This window comes from Oncorhynchus nerka, linkage group LG22 (assembly GCF_034236695.1).
Source record: "Oncorhynchus nerka isolate Pitt River linkage group LG22, Oner_Uvic_2.0, whole genome shotgun sequence".
In the NCBI taxonomy this organism is placed as follows: Eukaryota; Metazoa; Chordata; class Actinopteri; order Salmoniformes; family Salmonidae; genus Oncorhynchus; species Oncorhynchus nerka.
In genome coordinates this window covers 9626810-9641843 of record NC_088417.1, presented here as the reverse complement: position 1 = coordinate 9641843, position 15034 = coordinate 9626810, and the positions used below count along the sequence as shown (strand labels likewise).

At 47.1% G+C, this 15034-nt stretch overlaps 1 protein-coding gene across 1 annotated transcript in view; it reads right to left on the bottom strand.

Annotated features, from left to right (window-relative positions):
- Positions 1-10886: 10886 nt before the first annotated feature.
- LOC115120811 (serine/threonine-protein kinase 17A-like) overlaps positions 10887-15034 on the bottom strand; it is a 67662-nt gene continuing 63514 nt past the window's right edge. The window contains exon 7 of the mRNA XM_065006901.1: positions 10887-13547. Within this exon, the coding sequence (XP_064862973.1) occupies positions 13214-13547 (334 nt within the window). The 3' untranslated portion in view covers positions 10887-13213. The remainder of the gene's footprint in view (positions 13548-15034) is intronic.

The window sequence follows — 15034 nt, the reverse complement described above, 5'->3', positions numbered from 1 at the left end:
ATCTGGGCTGATCTACAGGAGGAGACAGTCATTTATCTCCATGCATCTGGGCTGATCTACAGGAGGAGACAGTCATTTATCTCCATGCATCTGGGCTGATCTACAGGAGGAGACCGTCATTTATCTCCATGCATCTGGGCTGATCTACAGGAGGAGACCGTCCTTTATCTCCATGCATCTGGGCTGATCTACAGGAGGAGACAGTCATTTATCTCCATGCATCTGGGCTGATCTACAGGAGGAGACAGTCATTTATCTCCATGCATCTGGGCTGATCTACAGGAGGAGACAGTCATTTATCTCCATGCATCTGGGCTGATCTACAGGAGGAGAACGTCATTTATCTCCATGCATCTGGGCTGATCTACAGACCGTCCTTTATCTCCATGCATCTGGGGAGAGGAGACAGTCATTTATCTCCATGCATCTGGGCTGATCTACAGGAGGAGACAGTCATTTATCTCCATGCATCTGGGCTGATCTACAGGAGGAGACAGTCATTTATCTCCATGCATCTGGGGCTGATCTATCTCCAGCATCTGGGCTGATCTACGTCCTCTTATCTCCATGCATCTGGGGATCTACAGGAGGAGACAGTCATTTATCTCCATGCATCTGGGCTGATCTACAGGAGGAGACAGTCATTTATCTCCATGCATCTGGGCTGATCTACAGGAGGAGACAGTCATTTATCTCCATGCATCTGGGCTGATCTACAGGAGGAGACAGTCATTTATCTCCATGCATCTGGGCTGATCTACAGGAGGAGACAGTCATTTATCTCCATGCATCTGGGCTGATCTACAGGAGGAGACCGTCATTTATCTCCATGCATCTGGGCTGATCTACAGGAGGAGACCGTCATTTATCTCCATGCATCTGGGCTGATCTACAGGAGGAGACCGTCCTTTATCTCCATGCATCTGGGCTGATCTACAGGAGGAGACCGTCATTTATCTCCATGCATCTGGGCTGATCTACAGGAGGAGACCGTCCTTTATCTCCATGCATCTGGGCTGATCTACAGGAGGAGACCGTCCTTTATCTCCATGCATCTGGGCTGATCTACAGGAGGAGACCGTCATTTATCTCCCTGCAGGCGGGGAGAGTAAACCGTGCTCATATCCAGCACTCCTGCTGCCTCCCTGTGATCTGAGCCTCCTCCCTTCAGCAGGAGGAAATCACAGCGAAGGAGAAAAGTGTATTTGCCTATCAACCATTTCCATGGAGAGATGGTTCAAAGGAGAGAGTGTTTTGGCCTCAAGTCTCGTTCCATAATGAAAGAGTTGGTATTTATACGTGGTTGGGGGGAGATGCTGTGTTGCCAGGGAGGACAATAGGTAAAGAGCGAGACATCTGCTGTACATGTTTCCCTTTGATGAAAGCGTTTCCTTAAAGGCTTGTTGTACAGAAGCGTTTGAACCGCACTAATAAGGATGATCCATCAAAATCGATTAAAAAAAACACGGTTGGACGTACGCTCTCAATAAATCCACAAAGCAAAACCTGCTCTGTACAACGTGGCCAAATCAGATTTGTTGATGGAGGGTGCAGGGTCAGAAAGTATGAGGACATTAGCAAGCAGAAAAGTAGCCAAAACAATCCTACAGATCCATAATGGGGCTGGGTTACAGTGTCACTGTCCTGCTCTCAACATGAAACAACCACACCAAGGCTGCCGCCATCATTACGATTGCGCTGACGAACGTGGCATTGGATCAGAATGGAATATACAGGGCATATAGAAGATGTGCTTTTACTGGGATGAATACGTAGCGGAGTGATTAGATATCCACTCTCACCGTGTTACCCTCTCATCATCCTGTTTGACGCATAATTCCATGTACGTGGCACCATCACATTAGATTAGTATCAGTGTATCCATCCACAGCAGGAAGTCAGGCGTGTGCTGTTCTCTCCAATATTGCCAGGCAACAGGGGACTACCTGCAGGGATGGCAATTGGGGTGGAGATGAGCGATAGCAGCCTTCCTACGATGTCCTCCTGCGGTCATACAACCAATTATAGACATCAAGACCTCCAACTCGCCCTAGAAAACCTCACAAAAGGAAGTGTTCTAACGTGATGTCATAGCTCAAACCTTCACAGATCTCCTACTGACATCAACGCAGGCATGGTTTATGTAGAAGGTTTCAGGGCTTTTGCACGGGTATAATCTCAGAATCCATAACCAAATATTTAATGTATTTCACAAGAGATTAACGCAGGTATGACAAGTAAGTTGAGTGTCAGACACTCATAGGTACAGTCTTCGCTAATAAGGCTAAGCTTAACAGGACACAACAACCACCAAACTCAGCGCTGATTAACACCAGGGATCCTGGACATTGCTTGGAGGTGGGCCTTGCTTGTGTACATTGACCCTAAACCTATTCGTTAGAATAGAAATCCAAGCAGAAACCCATTTCCTCACTCCTAGCCCTGGATCCACCTGGAGACACTATCCCTGTACAGTTGATCGTCACGTGCTGTTCCACTACATTGGCCAAATGTACCAAGTAAACATTGTCTACATGCAGAAAGATACATTTCTTCTCCTGGAATGATGTACAACAGACGGCCCAAAAATTCAGTTCACTGGAGCAGTTAGATCCTTGTTGATGCTCCTATGCTCCTCACGAGTAAGAAAGACATTTCTAAAGGAGTCCAACATCCATCCGTTCCAGAAATGCATCATGGGTATAAAGGCCTTGCCCGGTCAGTTGATTAGCCCAGCTAGGAGTGGTTCTGTCTCTTCCTTAGTAGAGGTAAGAGACTTTTAGCAGTGTGGTCATATTTGATGTGGGGAGGTTGTAGGTGTGAGTATCAGGGAACCATGGGACAGCTCCAGGTGACCTTTGAACTGAGCCTGCAACAATAGGTCAAGCTCACCAAGGAGTCAGCAGCGACAATCTACTAATTCAATTACAGTCTACATTTCCTCCAAGTGATATCCATTCAGACAGGGAGCAGCGAGGAACCTCGAGTTCCACACTAGAATTGGGGGAGACGTCCTTTGCCTCACTCATCTCTTTGTACAGTTCGCTACATTCTCTGTGTCACACCAAATACTACCATAGGCGATGTTCCTTTATCATATTACATCTCTAGTGTGTCTTCTGGACAGTGGTACGGTACGGCGCATATTGGCCTCAGCTAGTGTCCTGAGTTGCAAATTGTGAGTACACCAGCCGTGGTGAGGGTATGGGATAGCCTGTGCCACAGTGGTTCTCTTTGCTACAGTATTGACTGCCGACAGTCAGCTTCAAAGGCTACAATAAGCCTCCTATTGAGCAAGTGTCGAGGCCCCCACTGATTTTATCAAAAGCGGCAGGCTGAGTTGTGTAGTCAACTCTGTGGGGTACAACCAGGGACCTCCTGCAGTCACGCCATTGTACAACACCAGTTACTCTCCAGCCTGTGGAGTTAGCCACCGCAACACTAAACAGAATTTAGCACTTGAGCACGAGGCAAAAATTCACTCCTTAGGGGAGGAAGCGAGTAGACTAGCCGGTGAAATAAGATTCAGATTAATAACTCTAGTTGTCATGGCAATGGGTAAGAAGTGAGAAAGTGAGAGGAAAGCATACAGGCATGTAATTTGTTGTTGCAATCAAGAGGAGATGAAAGTGGAATTGGAGCCCAGCCATAGGGACCAGCTAGAGGGACCAGCCATAGGGACCAGCTAGAAGGACCAGCTAGAGGGACCAGCTAGAGGGACCAGCCATAGGGACCAGCTAGAAGGACCAGCCAGAGGGACCAGCTAGAGGGACCAGCCATAGGGACCCGCCATAGGGACCAGCTAGAGGGACCAGCTAGAGGGACCAGCTAGAGGGACAAGCTAGAGGGACTAGCCATAGGGACCAGCTAGAAGGACCAGTCAGAGGGACCAGCCATAGGGACCAGCTAGAGGGACCAGCCAGAGGGACCAGCCAGAGGGACCAGCCATAGGGACCAGCCATAGGGACCAGCTAGAGGGACCAGCTAGAGGGACCAGCCAGAGGGACCAGCTAGAGGGACCAGCCAGAGGGACCAGCCAGAGGGACCAGCTAGAGGGACCAGCTAGAGGGACCAGCTAGAGGGACCAGGCAGAGGGACCAGGCAGAGGGACCAGCTAGAGGGACCAGCTAGAGGGACCAGCCAGAGGGACCAGCCAGAGGGGACCAGCTAGAGGGACCAGCTAGAGGGACCAGCCAGAGGACCAGCCAGAGGGACCAGCCATAGGGACCAGCTAGAGGGACCAGCTAGAGGGACCAGCCAGAGGGACCAGCCAGAGGGACCAGCCAGAGGGACCAGCTAGAGGGACCAGCTAGAGGGACCAGCCATAGGGACCAGCCAGAGGGACCAGCCAGAGGGACCAGCTAGAAGGACCAGCCATAGGGACCAGCTAGAGGGACCTGCCAGAGGGACCAGCCATAGGGACCAGCTAGAGGGACCAGCCAGAGGGACCAGCCAGAAGGACCAGCCATAGGGACCAGCCAGAGGGACCAGCCATAGGGACCAGCCATAGGGACCAGCCATAGGGACCAGCTAGAGGGACCAGCCATAGGGACCAGCCAGAGGGACCAGCCATAGGGACCAGCCATAGGGACCAGCCAGAGGGACCAGCCAGAGGGACCAGCCATAGGGACCAGCTAGAGGGACCAGCCAGAGGGACCAGCCATAGGGACCAGCCATAGGGACCAGCTAGAAGGACCAGCCAAAGGGACCAGCTAGAGGGACCAGCCAGAGGGACCAGCCATAGGGACCAGCGAAAGGGACCAGCTAGAGGGACCAGGCAGAGGGAACAGCCAGAGGGACCAGCTAGAGGGACCAGCTAGAGGGACCAGCCAGAGGGACCAGGCAGAGGGACCAGCCATAGGGACCAGCCATAGGGACCAGCTAGAAGGACCAGCCATAGGGACCAGCTAGAGGGACCAGCCAGAGGGACCAGCCAGAGGGACCAGCCAGAGGGACCAGCTAGAGGGACCAGCCATAGGGACCAGCCATAGGGACCAGCCAGAGGACCAGCTAGAAGGACCAGCTAGAGGGACCAGCCAAGAGGGACCAGCTAGAGGGACCAGCCATAGGGACCCGCCAGAGGACCAGCCAGAGGGACCAGCCATAGGGACCAGCTAGAGGGACCAGCCAGAGGGACCAGCCAGAGGGACCAGCCAGAGGGACCAGCTAGAGGGACCAGCTAGAAGGACCAGCCATAGGGACCAGCTAGAGGGACCAGCCAGAGGGACCAGCCATAGGGACCCGCTAGAGGGACCAGCCAGAGGGACCAGCCAGAAGGACCAGCCATAGGGACCAGCTAGATGGACCAGCCATAGGGACCAGCCAGAGGGACCAGCTAGAGGGACCAGCCATAGGGACCAGCTAGAGGGACCAGCCAGAGGGACCAGCCAGAGGGACCAGCCAGAGGGACCAGCTAGAGGGACCAGCCAGAGGGACCAGCCAGAGGGACCAGCCATAGGGACCAGCTAGAAGGACCAGCCATAGGGACCAGCTAGAGGGACCAGCCAGAGGGACCAGCCATAGGGACCAGCGAAAGGGACCAGCTAGAGGGACCAGGCAGAGGGAACAGCCAGAGGGACCAGCTAGAGGGACCAGGCAGAGGGACCAGCCAGAGGGACCAGCTAGAGGGACCAGGCAGAGGGACCAGCCAGAGGGACCAGCCAGAGGGACCAGCCAGAGGGACCAGCCATAGGGACCAGCCAGAGGGACCAGCCATAGGGACCAGCCAGAGGGACCAGCCAGAGGGACCAGCTAGAAGGACCAGCCAGAGGGACCAGCTAGAGGGACCAGCCATAGGGACCCGCCAGAGGGACCAGCCAGAGGGACCAGCCAGAGGGACCAGCCAGAGGGACCAGCCAGAGGGACCAGCCATAGGGACCAGCCAGAGGGACCAGCCAGAGGGACCAGCCAGAGGGACCAGCCATAGGGACACATTTAATTGTGTTATTGATAGGGAATTAATTCAAATGAACTAAGAGGGCTCTGTCATGGTGTTGTATTGGTGATGGGAGAATTATGCTGCATTTGTAAACCATAACGAGAGAGATCTTTCATTGGCTCCCCTTTAAGTTGTTATCCAATGTACTGCAATGTACTGCAATCCACTATACTACAATCTACAAAGAGCTGGCACAGACACATAGACAAATGACGGATTCTGATTCAAATGAAGAGCAGGGAAACACATACCAGGCACTAATTGATGATAGTCAAGTTATGACGCATCAACACCAAAAGAAGTGGTGAATGAAAATGGATTATTTTAAACCTAGAAGTAATCCTATAGTTTGTTGCTATAGTAATCATATAGAGTTTCTTGCTATAGTAATCCTATAGTTTGTTGCTATAGTAATCCTATAGAGTTTCTTGCTATAGTAGTCCTATAGAGTTTCTTGCTATAGTAGTCTTGTTTCTTGCTATAGTAATCCTATAGAGTTTCTTGCTATAGTAGTCCTATAGAGTTTCTTGCTATAGTAGTCCTAAAGAGTTTCTTGCTATAGTAGTCCTATAGAGTTTCTTGCTATAGTAGTCCTATAGAGTTTCTTTAGTAATCCTATAGAGTTTCTTGCTATAGTAGTCCTATAGAGTTTCTTGCTATAGTAATCCTATAGAGTTTCTTGCTATAGTAATCCTATAGAGTTTCTTGCTATAGTAGTCCTATAGAGTTTCTTGCTATAGTAATCCTATAGAGTTTCTTGCTATAGTAGTCCTAAAGAGTTTCTTGCTATAGTAGTCCTATAGAGTTTCTTGCTATAGTAGTCCTATAGAGTTTCTTGCTATAGTAATCCTATAGAGTTTCTTGCTATAGTAGTCCTATAGAGTTTCTTGCTATAGTAATCCTATATAGTTTCTTGCTATAGTAATCCTATAGAGTTTCTTGCTATAGTAATCCTATAGAGTTTCTTGCTATAGTAGTCCTATAGAGTTTCTTGCTATAGTAATCCTATATAGTTTCTTGCTATAGTAATCCTAAAGAGTTTCTTGCTATAGTAATCCTATAGAGTTTCTTGCTATAGTAATCCTATAGAGTTTCTTGCTATAGTAATCCTATAGTTTCTTGCTATAGTAGTCCTATAGAGTTTCTTGCTATAGTAATCCTATAGAGTTTCTTGCTATAGTAATCCTATAGAGTTTCTTGCTATAGTAATCCTATAGTTTCTTGCTATAGTAGTCCTATAGAGTTTCTTGCTATAGTAATCCTATAGGATTTTCTATAGTAATAACTATAGGATTTTCTAGTCATTTTCAGGCCCAAGGACAAGGACAGATGGGATTCAATTTAGTAGAATCTGTGTCTTCGTCAGTTCTTTCCACAGCAATCACATCAGACTTTACCCTTGTGATGAAACCCTTTCCCATCAGTTTCCAATGAAAGTTACTGTATTTCACTGCCAATATCCTTCTGTAAAGTCTGTGCTATTGGCCTCTGCCAAACATCCACAGACAGCGCAAACAAAGGACAGTCTGAACATTGTGATAGACCATGCTGCCCTCTACAGGACACGATTATCAGTGTCATTCACATTCAGCAACAGTGAAACGTGAGTAGCCTGACTAGGATTCCTCTCCTTGTTTCCTTCCCTTCATCCACGCTGAAAGAGCTGTGGAACTATGACCGACTGGACTCGAACCCGAGGCTGTCTGCAACACAAGACAGTGTTAGCCGACTGAGCTAAAGTAAAGGTTCAAGCTCAGTGAACTACCTCTCCTACAAATAGGCTTTCTTCCATAGGTTTCCACATCAGTGACAGGATGTAGCACCCAAACCCTTTCCCTGAATATGAAAGACTTGACGGCCCTGCAATTCCTCCTATCAACATGCATCGGTTACTCAAAATAAACTGGAATGGTTTGCCAGAGACACAATAAATATGAAGGTGGGTGTCTTTTAATGTAGACTATAGCTGTCGGGGGAGTTAATATGAGTGTGCGGGTATTCTAATATAAACTATAGCTGTTGGGGAGTGGGGGGGCAGATGACAAATGTCCCCTTGTCAAACAGTCTGTCACAACAATTCATTATTCTGGAGTTCCATGTTCACCCTGTAATTGGTGCCATGCTTCATTTATGACAGCGTTCTGAGAGGTGTATCTATATGCATTTCCCCTCTCCAGTTCTCTCGGTATGTTAGTTTTAATGGGACCGGGGAGATGCTTATTCATTTCATCAATAACAAAGAGTCCTCTGTAGTGATGAGGGAAAAAAAATCCAGACTGAATTCCAACAAAGACTTACTTAACAGATCCTTGAATTGAACATTAAAAGATGGTACGCATTTCGCAACAATACACAGTAACCCTGCAGGCTAATGGCATCTTTCCTTGTCTTCACAGTTGAGAAGTATCCTTGATACAAATTGGCTTGTTAGGCCTAAGTACCGCCACCAGGCATTGTTAAAAACGAGTGGGTTAAATTAAGTCAGCACCGCCCTACTGAAATATGAAAACTATAGTCACACACACTCCATGTATAAACTCCCAGCAATTGAATGGGTATTTACCAACGCTTTGGGCATCACTGTGACTTCCACAGGGTCGGAGGAAGCTGTCACAGTGATGCCCAAAGCGTTGGTAAATACCCAATAAATTGCTGTGAGTTTATACATGGAGTGTGTGTGACCATATTTTTGATAGTTTATTCGCTGTTAGTCAGCACCTCCACACAAACCATCATTCTGGGTGTGCGCCAGCTCATGTTTAAAACAAAAACTAAAACTAAAACAACATGATTCAACGCATGTTACGTATTTGTAAACAATTCATTTCCTAACATGCTCAACAAATGGGTGAATTTAGATAAGATCTACATGTTTCAGATTGTAAATTAAACACCACAGCAGGAAATCAATTGCAATATTTATCTGATGTTAAGGTTTGTCTTAATGGGTCCCTTTGGATATGTCAATCAAATGTAGAGTGGGGCAAAAACGTATTTAGTCAGCCACCAATTGTGCAAGTTCTCCCACTTAAAAAAATGAGAGAGACCTGTAATTTTCATCATAGGTACACTTCAACTATGACAGACAAAATGAGGGAAAATTTTTCAGAAAATCACATTGTAGGATTTTTAATGAATTTATTTGCAAATGATGGTGGAAAATAAGTATTTGATCAATAACAAAAGTTTATCTCAATACTTTGTTATATACCCTTTGTTGACAATGACAGAGGTCAAACATTTTCTGGAAGTCTTCACAAGGTTTTCACACACTGCTGCTGATCTGCTGGCCTATTCCTCCATGCAGATCTCCTCTAGAACAGTGATGTTTTGGGGCTGTTGCTGGGCAACACGGACTTTCAACTCCTTCCAAAGATTTTCTATGGGGTTGAGATCTGGAAACTGGCTAGGCCACTCCAGGACCTTGAAATGCTTCTTACGAAGCCACTCCTTCGTTGCCCGGGCGGTGTGTTTGGGATCATTGTCATGCTGAAAGACCCAGCCACATTTCATCTTCAATGCCATTGCTGATGGAAGGAGGTTTTCACTCAAAATCTCACGATACATGGCCCCATTCATTCTTTCTTTACACGGATCAGTCGTCCTGGTCCCTTTGCAGAAAAAAATGTATCTTTTAAGATGACATACCACACTACTGCCAGACAAAATAATATGACTCATAAAATATTGATATATTCATCCATTGCACTTACCGCAAAGCCCTGTTCCATAGCTGTCCTCACCTCTCCCAAACTGGCTACATCAAGTTGGAGTGAATATAGAAACAGGTCTGTATGAATCAAGGTTTATAATTGTGTCAAACAAGCACTATTTATTTACAACCTTCCTTGAAGTAATCACTGATAAGAAATGACCCTGACAGGTGAAAGCCATGTGATGGAGGCCTTGCACTCACCTGTTAGATCACGTCTAATCAGTGATTAGTCAAGGACGGGAGGAAGAACGGATGCACTTTTAAGGAACGTTAATGACTCAAGTGTAGGTCCCAGAATAGAGCCAACATTGCCATCTAGTGGTCATTTGGGAGAAAACAATGTGTAGACCACATCCTTATTGTGTTCCTGACAAATATAATTTATAATTCTCTACCCAGACCCATATATTGTAAAATATGTCACAATTCTGTATGTTCTTTTAGGTGCACCAAAGACATGACTTACTCAATGGACTACTGGAAAATGTTTTAAATCTAAATTGCTGACTCAATAACTTCTTCCTAAAGATAATTGGGTGTTATTAAAAGAAGCCTTAACATCAGAAGTGGAGGGTGAGAGATGGACAAGGAGACAGAGGAGGAGAGGACCTGCAAGGCTAGAGTAGTCTTCTTAACTAACAGCTGTATATGAATGGCTAATGGGGCATCACTGATGCTTTGCTTCACCTCACCCAGGGGAGTGGGGCACCCAGGGGACAGGGGAACCCAGGGGACAGGGGAACCCGGGGGGAACTCGGGGAGCGGGAACTCGGGGAGCGGGGAACTCGGGGGAGCGGGAACTCGGGGGAGGGGAGCGGGGAACTCGGGAGCGGGAACTCGGGGAGCGGGGAACTCGGGGAGCGGGGAACTCAGGGGAGCGGGGAACTCAGGGGAGCGGGAACTCAGGGGGAGCGGGGAACTCAGGGGGAGCGGGGAACTCAGGGGGAGCGGGGAACTCAGGGGGAGCGGGGAACTCGGGGGACGCGGGGGACGCGGGGAACCTAGGGGACGCGGGGAACCTAGGGGACGCGGGGAACCTAGGGGACGCGGGGAACCTAGGGGACGCGGGGAACCTAGGGGACGCGGAGAACTCAGGGGTGCGGGCGGGGCACCCAGGAGAGCAGGAACCCAGCGAGCACAGCTGCCAGTGTGTCCATGCATCATCTCCTCTGAAATAAATACATCTTCATTCTAGGCCATAGTCCAGTATAAAAAACAAATGGTACTCAGAAAAAGGTTTAAGAGATATATCTTTATTTACAGTAGAACATCCCATAATAAGAAGCTTCTTGTTTGATGGAGACTATGCCTATTATTTGGGAATTAGGAAAGAAAACCAAGCGCTCTCTGCATATACAAGTGTCAATTATTTGAGATGCATATTTGAGATGCATGGGATGTTTTCAGTTCTGGGGCAAACGTGTGCAATGGCTTTTTCAACAGAATTATTTCGAGACGTACTCTTAAATCAACATAATGTTTTATATATATGTATAATTAACCCCCCTTTCCCCATACAGAAGATATCTATAACCTTAAACATAAAGAAAATACAAGGCAGACAAAACATGGACAAAAAAGATGCAATTCCATATCTAATTCTCCCAGCAAGGCACCAAAGAAAAAGGAAATAAAGCATCACAACAATGCTTAGTTTGGAGAAACGTCAAAACAAGGCTTAGTCTGGAGTAACGTCACAACAAGGCTTAGTCTGGAGAAACGTCACAACAAGGCTCAGTCTGGAGTAACGTCACAACAAGGCTCAGTCTGGAGAAACGTCACAACAAGGCTCAGTCTGGAGTAACGTCACAACAAGGCTTAGTCTGGAATAACGTCACAACAAGGCTTAGTCTGGAGTAACGTCACAACAAGGCTTAGTCTGGAGAAACGTCACAACAAGGCTCAGTCTGGAGTAACGTCACAACAAAGCTCAGTCTGGAATAACGTCACAACAAGGCTTAGTCTGGAGTAACGTCACAACAAGGCTTAGTCTGGAGAAACGTCACAACAAGGCTCAGTCTGGAGTAACGTCACAACAAGGCTCAGTCTGGAGAAACGTCACAACAAGGCTCAGTCTGGAGTAACGTCACAACAAGGCTCAGTCTGGAGTAACGTCACAACAAGGCTCAGTCTGGAGTAACGTCACAACAAGGCTCAGTCTGGAGTAACGTCACAACAAGGCTCAGTCTGGAGTAACGTCACAACAAGGCTTAGTCTGGAGAAACGTCACAACAAGGCTTAGTCTGGAGAAACGTCAAAACAAGGCTTAGTCTAGAGTAACTTCAAAACAAGGCTTAGTCTGGAGTAACGTCACAACAAGGCTTAGTCTGGAGTAACATTACAACAAGGCTCAGTCTGGAGTAACGTCACAACAAGGCTCAGTCTGGAATAACGTCACAACAGGGCTTAGTCTGGAATAACGTCACAACAAGGCTTAGTCTGGAATAACGTCACAACAAGGCTTAGTCTGGAGTAACGTCGCAACAAGGATTATTCTGGAGTAACATTACAACAATGCTTAGTCTGGAATAACGTCACAGAAGGCTCAGTCTGGAGTAACGCCACAACAAGCCTTAGTCTGGAGTAATGTCACAACAAGGCTTAGTCTGGAGTAATATTACAACAAGGCTCAGTCTGGAATAACATCACAACCAGGCTTAGTCTGGAGTAACGTCACAACAAGCCTTAGTCTGGAATAACGTCACAGAAGGCTCAGTCTGGAATAACGTCACAACACGGCTTAGTCTGGAATAACGTCACAACAAGGCTTAGTCTGGAATAACGTCACAACAAGGCTTAGTCTGGAGTAACGTCGCAACAAGGATTATTCTGGAGTAACATTACAACAATGCTTAGTCTGGAATAACGTCACAGAAGGCTCAGTCTGGAGTAACGCCACAACAAGCCTTAGTCTGGAGTAATGTCACAACAAGGCTTAGTCTGGAGTAACATTACAACAAGGCTCAGTCTGGAATAACGTCACAACAAGGCTTAGTCTGGAATAACGTCACAACAAGGCTCAGTCTGGAATAACGTCACAACACGGCTTAGTCTGGAGTAACGTCACAACAAGGCTTAGTCTGGAATAACGTCACAACAAGGCTCAGTCTGGAATAACATCACAACAAGGCTCAGTCTGGAATAACGTCACAACAAGGCTCAGTCTGGAGTTACGTCACAACAAGGCTTAGTCTAGAGAAACGTCAGGATGTATATGAAAAAGGGACAAAAAAACAGTTTGGTTTAATAATTCAGACCGTGAGGTGGGTTAGAAAAGTGTGAGATGTTTCTTGTGGTTTGTAAGTGCAATGTTTTTAACTGCTTTTCCCTAGATGTAAGAGCAGGAGTTTTTCCACCCAGGTTCTTTGCGAGCTACTAGTTGGTGCAGGCTTTGGCTCCAACCCATCACTAATGCACCTGATTCTACTAAGCAACTAATCAGGGTCGTAACAATCTGAATTATCTGGTGTGTCAGTGAAGGGCAGAAGGGAGACCCAACACCACCACTAGCTCTTCAGGACCACCTAGTGTAGAGGATGAGATGTGTGTGTGTGAGTCCTTCAGTAGATGAATTCTCCAGGAACCTCTTGGAGGGCGCTGAAGGGCTCCTCAAACTTGAAGCGTTTGGAGATGGCCTTCTGGTCGGGGGTCATGACCTCCTTGTCTGTTGACTGGCGGCACTGGCCCAGTGTGTAGGCCGCCATCACGATCAGCTCCTCAGTTTCGGGGCCTTCCTTATCCTCCCCCCTGATGGGGCTCTCGGGGCTGGCTGGCTCAGAGGTGCACTTGGTGGGGTTTACAGTCTCTTTCACCTCTACTGTCGCCTTGGCTTCCCTTTTCTCTTTTGGCTGGAGCCACTGGTGCTGCAGGCACTCTTCTGCCGTGGCACGGTTCCTGTTGGGAGAGAGGACTGTGTGAGGCCAGGGAATCATTGGAAACCTTTACCCCCATATTCACCTTCTCCACTGGCTTGGTTGGTTTGACCGAGTATGGCACTTTCAATACAAATTATGTGGATTTGATTCCCCAAGGGGCCTATCCTACTGTATATAGAATAGATGTTTGTGGTCTGGAGGTGTACATATCATAGAATAATAGTGAAGACATCAAAACTATGAAATAACAAATATGGAATAATGTAGTAACCAAAAAAGTGTTAAACATATCAAATATATTTTATATTTGAGATGATTCAAAGTAGCCACCCTTCGCCTTAATGACAGCTTTGCATACTCTTGGCATTCTCTCAACCACCTTCATGAGGTAGTCCCCTGGAATGCATTTCAATGAACAGGTGTGCCTTGTTAAAAGTTAATCTGTGGAATTTCTTTCCTTAATGCGTTTGGGCCAATCAGTTGTGTTGTTACAAGGTAGGAATGGTATACAGAATATAGCCCTATTTGGTAAAATACCTAGTCCATATTATGTCAACAACCGCTCGCAAAGAGAAATTACAGTCCGTCATTACTTTAAGACATGAAGGTCAGTCAATCCGGAACATTTCAAGGACTTGAACGTTTCTTCAAGTGCAGTCACAAAAACCATCAAGTGCTATGATGAAACTGGCTCTCACGAGGACTGCCACAGGAAAGGACGACCCAGAGTTACCTCTGCTGCAGAGAATAAGTTCATTCGAGTGACCAGCCTCAGATATCGGCAATTAACTGCACCTCAGATTGCAGCCCAAATAAATGCTTCATGGAGTTCAATTTCCGACATCTCAACATCAACTGTTCAGAGGAGACTGTGTGAATCAGGCCTTCATGGTTGAATTGCTGCAAAGAAACCACTCCAAAGGACACCAATAAGAAGAAGACCGGTGGAAATCTGTCCTTTGGTCTGATGAGTCCAAATTTGAGATTTTTGGTTACAACCGCCATGTCTTTGTGAGACGCATATTAGATGAAAGGATGCTCTCCGCATGTGTTGTTCTCACCGTGAAGCATGGAGGAGGAGGTGTGATGGTGCTTTGCTGGTGACACTGTCAGTGATTTATTTAGAATTCAAGGCACACTTAACCAGCATAGCTACAACAGCGATACACCATCCCATCTGGTTTGGGCTAAGTGGGACTATCATTTGTTTTTCAACAGTACAATGACCGAACTCACCTCCAGGCTGTGTAAGGGCTATTTGACCAAGAAGGAGAGTGATGGAGTGCTGCATCAGATGACCTGGCCTCCACAATCACCCAAACTCAATTGAGATGGTTTGGGATGAGTTGGACCGCAGAGTGAAGGAATAGCAGCCAACAAAGCATATGTGGGAACTCCTTCAAGACTGTTCTTTGTTTTGCTTCACGACTCGTCTAAAGGTACACATGAATGGCAGTATGGAGGTCGTTTTGTGCCAACAAAAATAAGGGGTTGAATGTGTATCTC